General features: G+C 33.0%; 1 protein-coding gene across 2 annotated transcripts in view; it reads right to left on the reverse strand.

Annotated features, from left to right (window-relative positions):
* LOC115889996 (zinc finger protein 37-like) overlaps window positions 1-22,271 on the reverse strand; it is a 380,755-nt gene that overhangs the window by 218,826 nt on the left and 139,658 nt on the right. The window contains exon 6 of one of the 2 annotated variants that reach the window (XM_030910105.1): window positions 5,619-7,382. The exons of the other annotated variant lie outside the window; for it this stretch is intronic. Coding sequence (XP_030765965.1) covers window positions 5,788-7,382 — 1,595 coding nt within the window. The 3' untranslated portion in view covers window positions 5,619-5,787. Of the gene's footprint in view, window positions 1-5,618; window positions 7,383-22,271 lie in introns of those variants that run through there. 2 annotated transcript variants of the gene reach the window in all.

Consider the following 22,271-nt stretch of genomic DNA (forward strand, 5'->3'; position numbering starts at 1 on the left):
CATCTCTTGGTTTTACCTCCTTAAGTAATTGTTGTCAGGTAGTTAATTGTTAATTTTGAAGTTTAACTTGATATAATAGCATTTTAACAAAACGTCAACGGTTTTGAAGTGTACTTAAATATGTAGTTGTATTTAGATATTTTAAGCGATGGGAGTGAAAATTGAACGCCGCGAGTCGGCCTTGATTGACGGCTGCGGGACGGCATGACCTTGTCATCATGCAAAGGTTATGCGAAGCGCATCAGATCAAAGAAGTAATCGTCAACAGGAGATATGCGTTATTTTGATTATTTTATAGGGTTATGGCACAGGTTATGGTTGAAAATTATTTTATAATTTCGTTTAATTTAATAATATAACTACTAAAACCAACAGTTCCAAAAATATATTTAAAAAAATAAAAAACCAAAATATTTATTATCAATTAACATGGATTTGAACGATAATAGGTAAGAACACTAAATTGATAACTATCTTAATTTCTATGAAAATGTGACATCTGGTTTTTCCGATGTAGTCTTCAAATGGTCTAAAAATCAACAGGTATGACCCATTATGCAGTAAAGACACTATTGTTGAATCCCTGGTAGGTCTTTTGTGGGCACTTCACAAATAAAATCAATTGTCTCATCAAAAACTGAAAATACAAAACAGATAGTAAGCTTTATAAATATATATACAGATAACCATACTTACGTCTATTTATGTCCTACAATCAACCATATTTTAACAAATATTTTAATATCCTAGCCCAAGTAAATAAACAAAAATGCACTTTTTATATCAAAAATAGTAATAGGTATACCCAGTTTCCAAGGATTTCAATAAATCTTTAATATCCAGGCAGAGGCGTACAAAGGAATTTATTTTAGGGGAGGCAAATCGAAAAAGTAATATACAGGGTTGTTCACCACATACGACACGGAGTATTGTAGCTGAACGATGAAATTTTTACAAATTGTAAGTTTTGGGTTCGATGAAGGACTAATAGAGGTACAATTTAAAAATAATTTTACAAGATACAGAGTGTCCCAAATAAGTAAAAAATATCAAAGTTGTATTTTTTTAAATGGAACACCCTGTATATTATTACATTTTTGGTTTCTACTATTAAAATAAAGGTAAATTTGATTAAAGTTTATTATACTTAAACCTTACCGTTTTTGAAATATTTTCAATTTTGTGAAATTGCAGTAAAAATTTTAAGGCTTCATTTCTCCAAGGGTATCAAAGTTTTTAATACTAAATATTTACTGAAGTTTATCTATTGATCAGTTATTGTGTTGAAATAATAAAAATAATACTACCTTATACAGAGTGTCTAAAAATTTATTTTAAATAATTATTAGCTTCAAACGGCAATAACTTGTTTAATTTAAATGGAACACCCTGTATATTTTACGAGAATCAGATGCACAATTTAATTGTCTATCAAATTATATTATACCATTTTTTACCTATCTCTTTAAGTTTCCGTAGAAAATGCATTTTCTTGTAATTTAGAACTTATTTATCAATATACCCATGGAATATTGAGATTTTAGATTATTTTTAAAGATGTACCAAATTTTTAAAGAGTACAGATACTAATATTGTCGATATAATTCGTTTATTTCATTAAAAAATAAAAAAAACTGTTTAAATATTTGTTAAAGAGGACCAATTAATATGATTCCAGTATTCAAACTACATTAACTGACTGTTTGCGTTGATTAATAATAATTGCTCCAAATACTAAAAAAACTGAATTTTGTATGGGTATTAGACAGTGTGATAAAAAGTAACACCTTAAAAATGATATTTTATTTTTTAATAAATGCTTATTTATAACAACAAAGACTTTAATTTTGATAACTTATTATTATATTGATTTCTGACTCAAATCCACATTTATTTATAATAATTTATTAACGAACACAATTAAGTATGTTTAATTAGTATATGGGCGGAAATAATGGTATTATATTTAATTAATGGTATACTCTTTAATAAAGATTTAAACAGTTTTCTTTTTGCATACAAATGGGCTAGTAATATTATCGTTTTGCTTTGGTTGTGTACATTTTGTACATTTGTTGCTTTAAAAACAATCTAAAATGTCAATATTCCATGGATATATTGATAAATGAGGTCTAAATTATAAGAAAATGCATTTTCTACGAAAACTTGAAGGGATAGGTAAAAAACGGTATAATACAATTTGATAGACAATTAAATTGTGCATCTGATTCTCCTAAAATATACAGGGCGTTCCATTTAAATTAAAGAAGTTATTGCCGTTTGAAGCTAATAATTATTTAAAATAAATTTTGAGACACTTTGTATAAGGTAGTATTATTTTTATTATTGCAACACAATAACTGATCAATAAATAAACTTCAGTAAATATTTAGTATTAAAAACATTGATACCCTTGGAGAAATGAAGCCTTAAAATTTTTACTGCAATTTCACAAAATTGAAAATATTTCAAAAACGGTAAGGTTTAAGTATAATAAACCTTAATCAAATTTACCTTTATTTTAATCGTAGAAACTAAAAATGTAATAATATACCGGGTGTTCCATTTAAAAAAATACAACTTTAATATTTTTTACTTATTTGGGACACTCTGTATCTTGTAAAATTATTTTTAAATTGTACCCCTAATAGTCCTTCATCGAACCCATATCTTGAAATTTGTAAAAATATAATCGTTTAGCTACAATACTCCGTGTCGTATGTGGTGAACAACCCTGTATAATTTGGTTTTTAGGCGCAATTTTTAACCTAAAAGCCTAATATTTAACACAATTTACAGTTTTTAGGGGGCGGCGGAGCCCCATGGGCCCCCCTCTGTATCCGCCGCTGTATCCAGGATTAAAAACGCTACTGATAACAACTGATAAATAACCGAATTTCTTAAACTATGGTACGTATTGGACCTTCCTGAGTCTTTTTATTCAGTGGTTAGAAATAATAAAAATACACAGTAACATTTACAGTTTATTAAAAATAATTCAAATTGAATTGTATCTAACTGCATAATCATAATTGCAATTAGCAATTGCATTATTATAGATTAGTGATTAATAAATAATTCACATTTATAATTAAAATATAACTTACAACATAAACTTATTAATACTAATGATTTTTAAAAACAAAAAAGGCTAGCTGCCAGAAATAGGTGTGTATTATTGTCATCACTTTACAAAATGATCGAAAATAAACAGCGTCAGCGATGGCTTTGATCGCTGTCATTTTATATTATGTAAAATAATAATAAAATGCCATCAATCGTCATTTCCAAGTTCCAAGCTAACTGGACACCGTTTTTTTTTCGATCATACGTTACTATATGAAATTTAAAATTCAGTCAGTCTTATCACTTAACACAGCAGTCTAATCTCTCTAATAAACTCTATCGATATAGTCAAAAATATGCAGTATTCTTTATTAATGCTTGCTTCATCATTATACCAGGTAATAAATAGTAAAATACGATAAAAATAAATTCAGTCAATTATATATTTTTCTTGAGAAATTCTGAAATTGTAGGCCAGTTCAGTATTCCTATGGTGGTTGTTGAGACTTTAGGCTCCTTATTTTTTTTGCACACTATGGTTTCACCAGTGTCACCGTCCTTCCTATTCTCCATAAGAAGTGAGAGTAAACGAGGACTGCCGCACTTCAGGCAATCGCATACTTCTTCTGGTTCAGCCTGGATGGCCATCAGTGTATACGTTTCTGTAAAAATTATTACGGTACTTAAAAATGAAAAATAAACATTCTATGAATATTGACCAAGTACTTACTTCCTGTTCCTACTATTATGTACTTGCTACTTCTTTATGTGTCTACAGGGTCCTACCAGTCCTTTACGCCATCAAAAATTATCCTATTTTTATTTTAACATGCTTATACCAGGTGTATCTTAAGTAAGTTTCAGTATTTTAATTAGTAGTGTTTAGTTCGAAACAAGATTTGTTTCCATTTTTCTTGATAGTGCTGCAGAAATGATTCAATGCTATTTAAGAAACACCCTGTAGAAATACATCAGTACTTAACAATGAAGAAATATCATGTTTCAATATGTTATTAGTACTTTCTCACCACTAGCTTAATTACCATTATACATTACTATTATATATATATATATATATATATGTTTATTCCCTACAAATACAATCTAATATATTCTCTAAATATAGCAGGTAATAATTTATTAATAACTCTCGCTAATATTTTGAACCTCCAATGGTGAGTTTAACTGCCAGATTCTCAAAAATTGGCCTGTCAGTCCATTTCGCTAGTTCAAAAAAGTAACAAAATAAGCGTTCGGCATTTAACGTATTATGTAAAACTGGCTAGGTGTTTTTACCACAAATGAAGAAGGAAATTAAGGATAAAGGATTATACTATATCCGTATTGTAGCACATTTTTAGACAACTTCTTTATTTTTAAGATTTTGATGGTCAAACATGAACAACATATTCCTTATTTGGACTAAATTTTCTCGAAAATAAAGACATAATTTAAAATTCCGTTAAAATACGGAAATAGATTTAAGTTTTGCGATTACAGTGATATGTAATTTATATAGTTTTGTAACAATTTGCTCGCTATTTTATGGCAAATGCTGAAGTTCTGCAAACCTTAATCAAAGCACGTGTGTTTGGATTGTTGGTGGTGGTTATTTATTTATTATTTATATTTAAAAAAATCAAAATTCTTGAAATAATGCATCAAATTCCTTTATAACTCTATTTTATTAACATTTTTATATTCCTAAACAGAAAAGAGGTTAATCCTATAAGTACATAAGAATTTTAACTTAATTATATAACTCCAATAACATTTTAAAGCAACATACTTAAATGAAACGCAAAAAGAATCCTAGAGAAAATAAACTCCGTAAAAAGTCCGTGATTTGAAGGGAGAAAACGAATTAAAAAAGAACAAAACCTCCTATATAATAATTATTTTTATTAACATTTTATATACCTAAACAAAAAATGTTCAATCCTATAAGTACAAGAGTTTAACTTAACTATATAACTGCAATAATGTTTTAAAGCAACATACTTAAATGAAACGCAAAAAGAATCCTATAGAACATAAACTAAAACTCAAATTATTAGAACCAATCATCGTTCAAAAGCTCATCCGCGTTCCTTTTATAAGGCCGCAGCTTTTTAAGCTGATCCTTCGAAGTTTCGAAGTATTCCATAGCAGCCAACACACCTGCTTCCTTACGAAGTTCACTAGCTTCATCGTCATAATCACCCTCAGCTGTTTCAAGCCTCTCAATCTCAACCGTATCTTTCCTGGCCGGTATCAACACCTCGGTCGATATGACATTCACGGCAGTATTTCGTCTTTTGAAACAACCAGGAAATTGTTTTTCCTTTGTACCAGAATCCTCTACAGGTACCTCATCCCTTCTAGCGTACTGTCTGCCAGAAAACAGTTCAGATTCGACAACCTTGAAAACAACTCGTTTGCTGCTTTTTTTGCCGGTTGTTCTTCAACACCATGAGCTTCAGTCTCGCCAAACACGAATTTTAAATGACCCTTCAGTTTTTTTAAGTTCATGGTTTGAAAGGAGAAAACGAATAAAAAAAGAACAAAACCTCCTATAATAATTATTTTTATTAACATTTTTATATACCTAAACAGAAAAATGTTCAATCCTATAAGTACAAGAGTTTAACTTAACTATATAACTGCAATAATGTTTTAAAGCAACATATTTAAATGAAACGCAAAAAGAATCCTAGAGAACATAAACTAAAACCTAGATTATTAGAACCAATCATCGTCCAAAAGGTCATCCGCGTTCCTTTTATAAGGCCGCGGCTTCTTAGGCTGATCCTTCGAAGTTTCGAAGTATTCCATAGCAGCCAACACGCCTGCTTCCTTACGAAGTTCGCTAGCTTCATCGTCATAATCATCTTCAGCGGTTTCAAGCCTCTCACTCTCAACCGTGTCTTTCCTTGCCGGTATCAACACCTCGGTCGATATGACATTCACGGCGGTATTTCGTCTTTTGAAACCACCAGGAAATTGTTTTTTCTTTATGCCAGCATCCTCTACAGGTACCTCATCTCTTCTAGCGTACTGTCTGCGAGAAAACAGTTCAGATTCAACAACCTTGGGTTCCCTTCGAGAAAACAACTCGTTTCCTGCTTTTTTTGGTGGCTGTTCTTCAACCCCATGAGCTTCGGTCTCGCCATGCACGAACTTTAAATGACCCTTCAGCCTCTTTAAGTTGGTGGTTTGAAAAGAGCATCGAGGACACTTTTTCTGAGTCTCGCACGGTTGTTTAGGAGGTAAGGAAGATGGTTTTTCGTAGTATGAGCGTTGTACCTCGGATATTGCGGGTGCTTCTGGTGCTAGATCACTGTGATCTGGCTCTTGTTCGATCTCACTTGGTTGAGGAGAGATATGAGGAGCTTGGGGGCAAATATCTGCAACTTCGCGCTCTTCATATTCAGAAGACTGTCGCTTATTGCGATATTCTGCAAAATCCTTATAGTAAGACTCACGTTCGTAGTTCACTGGTTCGTCATAGTAGTCTTTTTCTTTGACGTTCTTTCCAAAGCGAGTATTCCCGGAAGATATGGCATAAGAAGCTATATCGTATTTACTTAACTCATCGTAATCTTCGCCGTTTAAACCGTCATCATTATCAGGTTCCTCAACTTGCTGGTATCGCGGAGAAGTATCGCCATGTTTATATTTCGATTCCTTCTCCAACTGTTCGGTCTTGTATTTGGTGTACTCATCCACGTCAAACTTGTTTTTCGGGACATAAGGAGATACATTCGATTCGTCCAGAGATGCGTCGTGGGTGATTTGACTTTTATCTCTAGTGGACAGTACAGGAGGTTCGGGACAGTTATTCTCCTGAGCTTCCTCTTCCATGCTCAAGTGTGACCAATTATTATCGACGTATTTTTGAGAAATTGTCGGAGGTCGAGGACATGAAGACCCATCCTTTTTAAGATATTGCGGTCTTTGAACTGGTTCAGTATTTTTGGGACGTGTGTCTTCTTCTCTAACTTCCTCGAAAAAGACTCGCTTTTGGGGCGTTTTGTGCTGGTTGTTCTTCTTAGGTCTTCTGGTAAAGATGCAGGATAAACTGTCAGTTAGCAGACCAGTCTCTTTCTGACCACCAGAACTTCGGATGTCTTCAACTAATTTCTGAGCTTTCAGAGCCAGTTGATGAATATCTTCATTTCTGAATGATTGTTTCTGTTTAACATTAGCGGCACCAAGTCTGCGGTCTCCAGCAAGATGATTTTCGGCTTGGCGAGATGTAAAATACCCAGAACGTCTCTGGAAATCTTCTTGGGGATGGCTTAAACGGAATTTCTTGAATTTTTGTGATATCACACCTAAAAAAACACAGTAGGTTAATATAGTTCAGTTATATTGATACAGTTTAATCTAACTTAAGCATAAAAGGAAATAGACCCCGCGTCATCAACAGTTGATACAGGATAGAACAGGATGAACTAAAATGTGGAATATATAAACTTAATAAAACTCATGGTTGTATCTACCAATTCAATATATTAATAAAAATTATCGAACAGGAATAGAAAACGATATATGATCCTAATGTATTTATTGAGATTAAATAAACTATAGAAAAAATGTTTACATCAAGAACAAACAATCTTCATACACAACCTACATGAGTATTTAATATTATATTCAAGAAAAATGAGAAAAAATAAATATTCACTAAAAACCAGTCTTCGTCTAATTCAGATTCATAACTAATTTCGCTTTTTGTTCATTTGCTTCAATTGTCTAGCTTCCACTTCCAAATTATGTTTCACTTTTAGGTGTGCCTTGAGATTATGCACGTATTTGCTTGAATGCGAACAAAAAGGACAGAAAAAAGATCTGCTTTTGCCACAGGTGTACTTCGTGTGGTTGTACAACGAGGCTAGATGGTAGAACAGCTTGTGACAGTTAGGGCATTGGTGATTTTTTGGTTCATTATCTAAAAAACCATTATAGAAATACCCTGAACAAAATGTGTACTAAAATAAATACATGTTTCAGTTAAGGCATTGATATTTCACCAAAAATGAACCAAGTTCATAATTTTTGTGAAATTAGGCCGTACCTACACAGTAGTAAGGTTCAATTCAAGTTTAAACATAGTTAGTATTTTTACGGTTGGCAGATTATCAAAACTTATTGGGCTTCCACTAGTAGCCAGTGGAGGCTCAATATGTTTTAATATAATCAAAATAGATTGGGAACAGCCTTTATAATTCTAAAATGCTTTCAGTTAACCTACATATGCTGCCAAAATTTCATTTCGATATAAACTACCGTTCTCCTTGGAGCTTCCGCGGCGTCTGAGAAGAGCCACCCTGTATAATCCAATTATATAAAAAATTATATTCCGTTTGACTACAACTATAAAACAGACTTCTGTAGTAAATTTCAAGAGATTCTATTACCTGAAGATAACCCCAACCTAAAATGACAATTAGATGTAAAAAACAACAATTATAAATAAACTCTTTTTGGTTGTATTCGGCCATAAGTTCTACTGAAACAAATTAAATATTTCAGCAAAAAAAATGAAAATGCGTTTATTGAAACATATTGAAATTTATTGCATTTAAATTATTCACTAACAATTGGTTTTGAAATACCACTGTGTTTCGACGCTAAGTGCCTTTTCAAGTTTGAATAAAAATAGGTCTTGTAAGGACACAAGTCACAAATCCACTTCGGTTCCTTTCCACATTCAATTTTCAAATGCTTGGTTAGACTGTTTTTATATTTGTAGGATCTCCCACATCTTCCACACTTAAACCAATTATGACCCGCAACTATAACATCTTTACCTACAAAATGAATATTATTTAAGTATCCAAAATTATCACGTACAAAAAGGGAAGATTCGTACCACCAATAGCACAACAAACAACATTAACAACAATTTATTATAATGTTAAACAGCGTCTACACTATGCGCCAACAAACATGTCAAGGTCGCCTTTCGATCGAGGGTGGCGTTTTTTGTTGCCTCGTTCAATTTTGTTTTGATTTGAACTATTTCAAAAACGTGGCGGTATCTGTACCCGAGGCAAAGGATTCTTTTTCATAAATCTCAGTGAAATAAGCAAACCTAGACGTGTCTAAAATAGCTTTACGATGATATTTCGTTAATTACCTCTCATTTTATGTTATATTGATATATATTCCAAAGAATTAATATTTGAACAAGCGTTTATTATATGTATAGTAGATATTTAGGAACAAAACTTTTCATTTAAACTGCAGGAATATAATTACAATATTTTTATGATTTAATTTTATTATAATGAATTAGTATCTAAAATTGTATGCTATGTTTGTTTATGGCCTTAATTGATTAATATAACAGTAGTATATTGCTTGATGAATAATATTGGTAACGTTATCAATATATCCGCTTGGAAAAATTATAAATTGACCCGATGTCAACAAAAGTATGGTCCACGGACATTATTTAGAAGCAATGTTCTTTTATTGTTCCTAACAGAACTCTGTAAACTATACTTTTATTAGCACCCAGCATGGTTTGATATAAATCCATTCAACTGGTATTTATTATGCAGGGATTTAGACAATTAAAACTAAAAAAAGAGAAATTCGTACATTAAACTTTGCTACAGACTACAGTATAAAAAATGTTACTTCACGATTACCAGAAATAATAAATAATTAGACGATTTTTTAAATAATTTAGTGTATATTTTGTTCACGAGGCGCAATACCGTGGATTATAAGCCAATAAATGGTAGACCGCTAGTAAGTCACTGTTTCATATTTTTTTACTATATTGTAATTATATTAGACAATGATTAAAACTAAATATTCTTGTGTAACCTTCGAGGAATAGCCAATTTAATTTACCATCTAACTGTTGGTAGTAACTACATTGTAACTAATTAATTGTAAAAAAATTATACTTAAACCACTAAATTCTACGTAAAAAGGTGCTTTGGAAATGTTTCCATAAAAATACAAAATTTTCCATAGCAAAAAAGTTACAGCGATTTGTTAAAAATGCATATTTTTGAAAAACACCCCGTAACTCCGAAACGGTAACAGATATCGATATGCGGTTTTCACCATCATGTTTTTGCCAAAAATTGAGCTCCAGACTCCGATATTAGTTTTTGTCTATCTCCTATAGAAAAGGGTGTTTCCATTTAAAAGCGTCGAATTTGACCCACCCTGTACAACCATTATTTTAATTTCAGCAAAATTCATCAAAAAAAACAACCTACCGAAAATGCGTTTATTGAAACGTATTGAAATTTAGATGACAAATTAATTGCCTTGGATTACTCACTAACAATTTGGTTTTGAAATACCACTGTGTCTCGCCACTAAATGCCTTTTCATATTTGGAGAAAAATAGGTCTTGTAAGGACACAAGTCGCAGGTCCACTTTGGTTCCTTGCCACATTCAATTTTCAAATGCTTGTTCAAACTTCTTTTATATTTGTAGGATCTTCCGCACCTTCCACACTTAAACCATTTATAACCCGCAACTACAACATCATTATCTACAAAATAAATTAAAGTATCAAAAAATATCACGTACAAAAAGTAAAAATTCGTGCCACCAATAGCAATTCATTATTCCAACAAAAAAATTTCCTTATAGATCTATTGTGTCCCCCTTTCTTGGGTTACAATTCATCATAAGTCTCAGAGTTTTGGCAAAAGCTAGTATCTGAGACGGTTTTATAAAGGTTGGGTTCTCCATCTCCTATGTCAGTCGTACCTAGTGTTGCACAAGACAAGAATTCTTGTCTTGAAAATCAATTTCTTGTCTTGTCTTGAAATTCAAGACAAGAAATTTTCATAGTCTTGTCTTGTCTTGCAAGACTCTTGAAATTTCTTGTCTTGAAAAATTTTACATTCTAACAAAAAGGTAATAATATTTCTATATTTTACTTCATAGAAAGCGTCGTATACAAAATGTAATATGGAAAATGAACAACAGCGATGCTAATTTTAGCAAAAAATATCTTAACGGACCGCAAACGAACTACGTCAACTCGCCCGTTTGACGAAAGAGGAGCCATCAATTAACGTCTTGGGGTAGAAGTCTAGAGGAAAGGTCAATAGCAAAATTTGAAGAAATTCTATAAATTAATTATTTTTAGCCCACGATGTGCAAGCCTAGAGATTTAAGTACACCAAGCGTTTCATCATCTGTTAATGAATTTGATATTGATTTTAATTCAATATTTGTTACGTCTGAAGACGAACATTCAGGTAGTCTTGGTAGTTGTAGTTCTAATGTCAATACTGGTAGTAGTTTTCAAAATGAACTTCAAAATTATTTATCTATGCAGAGAGTGAACGATAAAACAGATATTTTAGCATGGTGGCAGAGCAATCCCAGGGCTATCAGAAATGGCTCGTGATTTTTTTTGTAAACCGGCTACTTCTGTTTCCCGCAGAGAGGCTCTTTTCGAAGGCAGCACTGGTAATAAGGAAACACAGAAACCGGCTAAATTCAGAATCGGTAAGTACTTTAATTTGTTTGAATCATGGAAAGGTCATGCTAGAGTGTACTATTTGCGCTATTTGATACTACTTTTTGTTCGCGGAGCAATTTCGTGCTTGAAAAGTAGTACCAAATAGGGCAAATAGCATGCTCCACGAACCCACCATTAGTTTCAACTACCGTTAGTTTTTTTTTTATTCCAATATAATTATTTATTATTTTGTGTATAATACCAATTGCCAATATACTGTTTGTTGCCTCGACCTTATTTTATTTCATTCTCAACTCTAAAACACTGGCTATGATAGAAAAAAATGAACGCTGGTCAATATTAATGCCGGGTTTATACAACATTTGCATAAGTTGTGATCATAATCACAGTCTTAATCATCGTCATAATCACAATGCAATTTTAATGTGCGTTTATAGAACATTTTCATAATCATAATTTTTATATCAGTGAAGTTGGGTAAGATAATTAAAGGCTAAGTTCATGGTAGATGTCAACAGGTTTATAAGAAGTGGATAGTTTAACTTTTATGATTATGACTATGATTATGATTACGACTATGTAAATGTTGTATAAACCCGGGATAACTTGCACAGAGACCTAATTATCACTTAAAAAATGTATCATTTCTAACTTTCAAGAAATCTTGAATTCAAGAAGTCTTGCAAGACTCTTGAAATTCAAGACAAGAAATTTTGAAAGTCTTGTCTTGAATTTCTTGCAAGAGTCTTGGTCTTGCAAGACTTTTTCAAGACTCTTGTGCAACACTAGTCGTACCAAAGTTTATGGCACGAATGGCTGTCGTCTCGGCACACATAGTGATGATGTTGTGGTGTTTCCCCATTTTACCCATAGAAATGGTAGTTTAATCACTTTATCCACTAGATGGAGTTAAAAAAATATATATTGAATTTTATCTGGCTAGAAAACCTGTTGTAAATTCCTGTTGTGTGGAAATGTCAAGATAATCTACTACCTGAAACTTGAGCCTATAAATGTGGTCATAAGATGACACAAAAAAAAACATTTAATTAGGTATAAATAAACTTTTTTTTGAATATTCGGTTACGGTAAATTTTATTGAAACAAATAATTACTTCAACAAAAAGAACATGGAAATAATCTATTGAAAATATGAAGCATTTATAAAGACACCTTTAAGTTCAGTTTATATGCCAAATTAGTTCGTTTAATTGTCTTGAAAAATTTAGACACTCATCCACTACGATTAAAAATTATTTACCATTATACAATTTAGTACTAAGTAACTTAGTAATTTAGTTTTGAGTGTTCTTGTGCTTGGTCACAAGATGCCTTTTCATGTTTTGAGCATAATAGGTCTTGTAAGGACACAAGTCGCAGATCCACTTTGGCTCTTTCCCACATTCAACCTTCAAATGCTTGGCGAGACTTCTTTTATATTTGTAGGATCTGCCACACTTTCCACACCTAAACCATTCATGACCCGCAACTATAACATTACCTACAAAATGAATATATGAAAATGTTAAAGAATATCACGTTTAAAAACATATACTCATTGTATGGCTGATTGAAAGAAAAAAGAAGATGTCCAACGTTGTGTGCGAATTCGTGCTAAAAAGGGGGGCTTCCACTTATAAGATATTATTAGCTTGGTAAGGTAAAAACCAACGATTCGCACTAAACTACTAGGGGGTGCAATTCTAAGACTGGGGGGCTAAGTTCCTCTTAGCCCCCCGCTGGTTATGCCGCTTGATATTACCGACACCCAGTGCAGCCATAAGATATCTTTGACAATTCGTTATTAATCTGAATTAATTCGTTATCCCAACAAAAAAAAACCTATGCAAATAACCTACTGAAAATGCATATATTGAAACGTATTAAAATTTAGATAACAAATTAATTGACTTAGATTATTCACTAACAATTTGGTTTTCAATAAATCTGTGTTTTATGGCAAAATGCCTTTTCAGGTTTCCAGAATAATGGGTCTTGTAAGAACACAAGTGGCAGGTAAATTTTGGTTCTTTCCCACATTCATTTTTCAAATGCGTAGTCAGACTTCTTCTGTGTGTGTAGGATCTTCCACACTGAAAACATTTATAACCTGCAATTATGTCATCATTACAAAATAAATATATTAAAATGCCATAAAATATCACGTACAAAAAGATGTTCCTAGATATTACCGGTGTTATTCTAAAATTATAATTATTATGTACCTTAAAAAATTCCGTTATAACCGAAATAGCCCCAATTATGACCCCACTAGCAAAACCGGTGGGAAAAACTATGCTCGCTACCGTAGTTGAACTCATCTAAAAAGCTTTTTTAGCTGAAATATTAAATTATAATATAAGTTAGACCTTCTGAATATATCAAAATATTTACTTTTTTATTTTTATTTTTAGAATTTTCACAAATTATACTTCCTAACACTTGATGACCAAGCTACTAGTAACATAGCAAGTTGCCGGATGAATTTACGTTTACCCGTTTTGCGTTCGTACTCGAGAGTCACTGCCGGCTAGTCGGCTGGTCAGGCAGTACGCAATTGCAGTTGTGCTTGGACGGGTCGGTCGTGACAGACTAGGAATATGAGGCAAGGAGTGCCGTGTATTTATTATCTTCATTTTAAGTGTTTACCTTCACTTAAGGTAACATTTAAAATGAAAATACTTAAATATTTATTATTTGAGTGTGTTTACAAGCCAAAACTAAAAATAAATAAATTCTCTAAACCCCCCAAAAAAACTATAATATTACTCTAAATAAAAAAAAGTTAAAAACAAGTGTTCAAAAAGACCACCAACTTGTGCTAGACAGAAGCCTAGGCGATCGTAAAATCCCCGTCTGACATTGGCTAATAGTTTGGAAAGCCTCACGTATTTTTACTTGAAGCTCATCCAGATTATTAGGCCTATTATGACCATACACTTTGGATTTTACATAACCCCACAAAAAGAAATCATTGGGGGAAAGATCTGGTGATCTAGCGGGCAACAAAATAGTTCCATATCCACTAATTAAACGGTTGGGAAAAGTATTGTTCAAATATCCTTGAACAATACGGGCATTGTGCAGGGCAACCACCTCAGCAATTTGATTACTTGAAAACGTGAGATTTTGATCCGCGGTAGCACAAACGAACACTTGCTTTAACTCCTGTTCTTCATTAATCAGCACATCAGGCTTTTTGTGTTTTTGTGGGGACACGCACCCATGTGTTTCAAAATTATAAATAACTCTTGATATAGTAGATAAAGATGGAATTGGCCTGTTTACAAAAGTTTGTGGAAAATTGTTTGTATATCCCGATAAGACCTATTTTGGAAATACCATTTTACAATTTGAATTTTTCTCACGAACTTCATAAACATCCATTATTTTACTTAAAAAATAAATTTTACACGAGAACTGTCGCGAGAATCTACGTATTCGTTTTGGCTATTAAAACACGAATAAATACAAATTCTGAAACGTTCTTATCACATATCGACCTATTTTTATTTTATCGCATTTTTCGCCTGCTTTTTATCCGGCGGACGGGTATACGCTATAGTCTGTCCAACGAGAAGATGCTTGACAGTGATAGATGTGTCTGTCATTTTAATTTCAAAGTAGTTTATTTTATTTTACAAAGAAATAAGTTGGTACAACTGGAACGCATAGCGATATATTTAAAATTTGATTGACAAGATGACAAGTGATTACTTCAAAATACTGTGAAAAAAACTGTATAAAACTGAAAAAATGTAATCGAGTTATTTTATTTAGTAAAAACGGAATGTGTTAATACAAAACAAACAAGAACAAGACACTACATACCAAAAAAATATAAAAAAGAACTATTATTTACTTTCAAGCTTTATGAAACTACCCGCATTTATGATTATATTTATCAATATAACTTATGTACAAATACAAATTTGTAATATTCCACAGGTATAAATAAAACAACATGGGTAAGTAAATACAACAAACTATTTTATTAATAATAACACCGACCAAATTTTATACCTTAAAGGTTGATTAATTAACTTTAATCTTAATTTTTTTAAACCAGTACCTTGTGACATTATTTTTCTGCAGTACTAAAATCCATTATTTACCTATCGTGTGATGTCGATATTTTACAGCTACTCCGGTTTTTAGTATGTGTTTAGTTTGATCCTTATATACGAGATGCACTTATCTACGACGAAATGGTATACAAACTATATCGATGGCAACTTCATTGGTGTATAAGACTTTCTGCCTGGGCAGCGTGTATTAACCATAAACTGTGCTCTGGGTCTACAGTTAATTTTCACTCGATTTTTCCTCCACTTGACTTCAAAGGACACAAAACACACGTAATAATACGAATCAAAATGCATCATCTTCCAAAACGCAGGGTATTTAACAAAAGTTGACACAAAATTATAACCTATAATTTGGCAAGACTTTGACAAGCGTCAAAAATGACAAAAATCTAAAGAGATCCGTCAAACCAATAAAATTGAAATACGATCTGTCATTTTTAAATAAACCAATAAAACTGGTTAAAAACAAGAAGACACGACGTATGACGGATTTATATTTAAACCCATCCATAGATAACTTAAAAATTATTAGAAACTTTTTTTAGTAAAATAAATAGATTGGTATGGGACGTCATCTGCTTTTCTTCTGTCATCGTCTGTCGAAATCTTACCTGAGAAAAAAAACAGAGTATAATTCGTCCGGTTCTGCCTATGTTACTACTACGGTGGTCCGGTCTGTATACTAGTTGTTGTTTACGATATTCTGCGATGGTGGCAGCACCGGCGGAGAATGCACCAAGCCTATACAAAATGTCTAATTTGTTTATTATACGACGCACACACTATTGTCGGACCCTGTATAATTTCCCAAGTACACGAGTCGTCAGAGTCCACCTTTAGATGAACCAAGCTAATAAACGATGGACAAATATGTAAACACAAAATAATTATTTTTTCTGCCGAAGCTGAACATTTTTTATTGTAGTTTAATCGGGCTCTATTCGCCAGTTGGAGTTGGCTATTTCAATAAAAAATACAAAGAACCTACTAAAAATAAATATATTGAAACTTACTGAAGTTTAGATGACAAATTAATTGCCTTGATTATTCACTAACAATCTGGTTTTCAATGAATTGGAATTGGAATGGCCTGTAGAATGGGTTTCATCGTAATCGTCTTGGAAAATTTAGGCACACGTCCACTCGATTAAAAATTATTTACCATTACATAACCACATAGTTGTGAGTGTCCTTGTGTTTCCTCACAAGATGCCTTTTCAGGTCTCCAGAATAATAGGTCTTATGAGGACACAAGTCGCAGGTCCACTTGGGTTCTTTGCCACATTCCACCTTCACATGTGTATGGAGGCTGCGTTTATGTTTGTAGGATCTTCCGCACTGAGAGCATTTATAACCTGCAATTATATCATCATTACAAAATAAATCACGTACCAAAAGATGTTCCTAGATATTACCGTCGCCCAGTGTTAAAAACCGCCAAAAATCCGGTCCCAGTTTGTTATCAGAATGTTATGAATCATCAAACATTCAAAGTATTTTCTATACATGTCAATAAATCAAAGTGAAATGGCTAATGTATACCGACCGCAGCAGTTCATGTTGATCGCATTAAAATAATATTGAAATCGTGGCTTTGTCATAATATTGAAGTATTTTAGTTTTTTGCTAGTACAGTTATTGAAATTGCCACGCCCTTTCTAATTCGAAGTTCGATAAAACACAAGTTTACTTAATTAGGATGAGTTGCATAGAGGCCACTAGCTTTTTAATTTTAACAGCCGGGTGGTCGGGGTTCAAAGGTATTAATAAAAGGGCGCCACGAGATTATACTCTATGAACTCGGCAAAAAAGATGTTACTATTAAGTAGACTTCAACACTAACCTCGAACTGTTGAGTGTAACTACCATGAACTTCAAATATACTATAATTACTTGAACTTAAGTGACTCTAACTTAACTATGAGACTAGACTGTAAATAATACTACTAAAAATGATTAAGTTATTTATTAAAATATTAAAAGTTTATAAAGAAATGAATGAAATGTGTTAAGAAATTTAAATCGATAAGAATTACTAAAAATAAGAAGATGATCTAAGCTATATTAAATCTAAGACGTCATCCCCCTTAGCTAACTTATACTAGATACAGTCAAGATGGTTTATAAATAGCAAATCTAAATCTAAACAGTCTTACTCTAATCGATGTACAATCTTGAAACAACTCGGAAGTTCCTCCGGCTGAGCTACGGTGTATAGCTATGAGGTGGCTACAGCAGGGTACAGCAGCTCGGTGTACTGTCACTGGAGCCCACGGATGTCAGCAGACGTACAGATGAAAGGCAAGTTGTTGAGGTTTCAAATGGTGAACATAAAAACCCTAAATAATATTGGTCGTCTTAGAATAGAGCCTCAATTATAGAACAAGGACTAGCGCAACGTGTAGGACGTAATAAAGGTAATAAAGAAGGACTAATCAAATCTGAACTTTACCTCAACGAGGGTTTATGATGTCCAACGGGTACCTCTACACGGACAACAGGAACGGATGGAATTCTGGACTGTTCTGTACTACGGTCTGGATCGGTCTTCTTGCTCTACAATTACGAACAACCAAATAAGATTTAAGAAGGATAACACTCAACTAATCTTTCTACACCACGTGGGCGTGGAAAAGTCGAAAACCAATCAACAATACGAATAAAAATCAGTTGAGCATTGACTTAGAATAGGCAGAAGAATTATAGCATACCTTGGAACTATTCGGGGACTTCTTGGGCACGTGGAATCGGGATATCGGTCGGATAAATTTGGCTATTTAATCCCTTACGGAAATTGGTCGGTGGTCCATGTAAACTCAACAAAATCCAACCACGTCTCTGACCAAATGTGTTTCGGAAGCCTTAATCCTTCTCTACGAAGACCTGCTATTCACCAACAGGGAATGCTTCACGAAACGGCAGCCAGTTCTTCACGACGATATTCTCGGTCGGGGAGTACACAAGAAGTGATGCCAGGATTTGATTTCCTTCATAAAATCAGATTTCAACCGGAAATCTCCCTCCAGGATATAGATACAGAACTATATATCTTGACTAGTCCAACTCACAAAAAGGCATAAATAAAAAATTATGTTCTAGAATATTTTCTCCTCAGCCATATTCCATATCCGGTCAATGAACGAACTAAACTCAGAAATTCCACAATTAAAAGAACGAATTGCACACTGCGATCCACATCAAAAATAACCAATTTAACTACGAAATTTTATCTGATAATTATAAAATTTCAATAACCAAAACAAAGGATAAATAAATCCAAAAATATCTGATTTGATCTGACAGTGACAAGTGACAAGTGATGACCAAAGATAAAGAGAGGTCGACAAAAATTCTAATGCTGGGCGGCCGTTTCCAGTGACAATATTGTTGAGCTTATGGAGTGTAGAGGTAGTTGAGCTGTAGCTTGTATAATATCGCGGTGTATATCGGGTTGCATAATTGTAAAATTTAAATAAAATAATATTTAACAATAAAATTATAGTAAACATGATGCAAAAATAATAGTTATTTGCGATAATTTATGAGCTAGCACACAGAGGTCGCAGTGATGAAATTTAACTGTTACAAAATTATAAAACACTAATCTAATCGGGCTCTATTCGCCAGTGGGAGTTGGTTATTTCAACAAAAAATACAAATAACCTACTAAAAATAAATATATTGAAACTTACTGAAGTTTAGATGACAAATTAATTGCCTTAGATTATTCACTAACAATTTGGTTTTCAATGAATTGGAATTGGAATGGATTTCATCGTAATTGTCTTGAAAAATTTAGACACACATCCACTCAATTAAAAATTATTTACCATTACATAACCACATAGTTTTGAGTGTCCCTGTGTTTCGTCACAAAATGCCTTTTCAGGTGTCCAGAATAATAGGTCTTATAAGGACACCAGTCGCAGGTCCACTTTGGTTCTTTCCCACATTCCACTTTCACATGTGTTTTCAGGCTGCTTTTATGTTTGTAGGATCTTCCACACTGAGAGCATTTATAACCTGCAATTATAATATTACAAAATAAATCACGTACCAAAATATGTTCCTAGATATTACCGTCGCCCAGTGTTAAAAACAGCCAAAAATCCTGTCCCAGTTTGCTATCAGATTGTTATTACTCATTATACAATATGTCCAGTTATATGTTCTGCGTATATGAATAAATCAAAGTTAAATGATTGAGATTGATGATTGAAACAAAAATACACAAATAACCTACAGAAAATGCATTTATTGAAACGTATTGAAGTTTATATGACAAATTAATTGCATAACGTTATTCACTGACAATTTAGTATTAAATGACTGTGTTTCTTTAATAAATGTTTTTTCATATTTCCAGAAAAATAAGTCTTGCAACAACACAAGTCGCAGGTAAATTTTGGTAAATTGAAAGTTTAGAAAACACATGATGTGTTTTATTGTTTTGAGTTTTCGTATTTTATAATAATTTTAATATATACAATATATTAACATTTAACTAACCTAACCTAACCTATCCATTATATTCTATTTTTTATGAATTTATAATTCTTTAATTAAATAAAAAGCCTATGCATTACATGTTTATATCAAAATGAACATTTTAATTTACAGGATGTTTTTTTTTATCATAACATCAATACGTAGTTCATTAACGTAGTTTTCATGTAGTTAATGAACGGGAGAAGACGTAATTTTTGAAGAAAAACTACACGTAGTTAACCAGGTAAATTATCTATTAATTAACTACTTCCGAACTCTGCTCGCATCTCCGAAAAAGCCATATTAATAAGAAAATGTTTTAATTTTCGTTTATTAGTCGCCCACCTTTAACTATGACAACACCTTTAACTATGACATTTGTCACATAGTTATTTTTCATTATTATAAAAACTAATTGTGTTATAGATTCATAACACCACTAGTGAATGAACTTCACCATGAATCTCAAAACGTAACTGAAATACTAAAAAATAGTGATGTAAAAACGTTATAACTAAACGGTTGTAGATAAATTTATTAAACTACAATTCTTAGTGACAGCTTTATAACCTTAAAATGAAAATCAGATGTAAAAACTTTTTTTGAAAACGTTTTTTTGTTACGGTAAGTTTTATTGGAGCAATTCATTATTATTTCAACAAGATGCATATAACCTAATAAAAATCAATATATTGAAACTTACTGATGTTTAGATGACAAAAAATGATTTTTGCCGTGATTACCCATACAGGAGTCCCCAAAGTTTGACAACGGGACCAAACGTGGCCCAGTCGCGGGAAATCAGACTTCGGCGCACCAAGATTGGTCCAAAGCTAGGTAATTCAGGCTTGGCCAATCCTATGTTCACCTTATCTTGGACCACGGCTGGGAAATCAAGTCTTAGCCATCTCTTAATTCATCTAACTTTGGTCCAACACTGGGAATTTCAGCTCCGGCCGTACTATGGCGACCCAGCTTTAAACCAGAATTGGTTAACCAAGACTGGGCCATTTTTTGGTAATTTAGACTTGGCCCAATACTGGGAAATCGAGTCTTGCCCATCTCTTAATTCACCCAGCTTTGGCCCCACACTGGGAATCTCAGCTCTGGCCATGCTACGGCGACCCAGCTTTGAACCAGAATTGGTTAACCAAGCCTGGGCCATTTTTTGGTGATTTAGACTTTGCCCAGTACTGAGAAATCGAGTCTTGCCCATCTCTTAATTCACCCAGCTTTGGCCCCACACTGGGAATCTCAGCTCTGGCCAAGCTACGGCGACCCAGCTTTTAACCAGTGTTTGTCAACCAAGCCTTTTTTTTTGGTGATTTAGAGTTGGTCCAATACTGGGAAATCGAGTCTGGGCTATATCTTAATTCCCCCAACTTTGGGCCAGCACTGGGAAACTGAACACTATGTGTATAATAATTTTTATTTATATTTTATAATTTTGTTGGTAAACAAATGCTTCATAGCATTGATAATATTTGACTTAACGCCAATAGAGGGAGCCATTAAATCATATGATTTTAGTTGCACAATGGCCGCTAGATGGCGACTTCGTTAAGAACTCACCATAGACAGACATGTACTGTAACGTACTTGACGTGCATTTTCTGTTTGGAGCTTGCCAATTCGAGATTCGAGATAGACTACCAAAGTCGTCCTGATGATGGAGTATAAAGGTTGTCGCCCACTAGAACGCGGCGCGGCGCGGCGCTGGGAAGAGATTTTTTTCCGGCTGCGAAGGGACTGCGTCCACTATAGCGCGCTTTTGAAACGCGGAAACGCTATTTAGTTAGTCGAAGTGTTTTTTACTTACTGTAGTTTAGTTTTTAAAGCAATGAGTTCAAGTACGAACGAAAGCGTATTTTTTGTGCTCTTCTAACACAGGAAGAGGAAGAGCAGGTGAAGAAGAAAAGGAAAGTTTGGACTCATAAGATTAACAAAAAAAGTTTGGAGAATTTTACCATCTTTTTCCTTATTTAATAAAAGACAAGAGCATTTTTTTCAGTATTACAAAATGTAAAGGAAACATTTTACGAACTCCTCAATTAAGGGTTTTAGAAGCATAACACCGGGTATCTCTACTCATCATATTTTTTCAGAAGAGACAAATTACTAATGATGCAATAATGAATCGCTTATAGCTGACGACTTTTCATAATTCTTATTTATT

This window comes from Sitophilus oryzae, unplaced genomic scaffold, assembly GCF_002938485.1.
Source record: "Sitophilus oryzae breed Bouriz unplaced genomic scaffold, Soryzae_2.0 scaffold_857_pilon_pilon, whole genome shotgun sequence".
In the NCBI taxonomy this organism is placed as follows: domain Eukaryota; kingdom Metazoa; phylum Arthropoda; class Insecta; order Coleoptera; family Curculionidae; genus Sitophilus; species Sitophilus oryzae.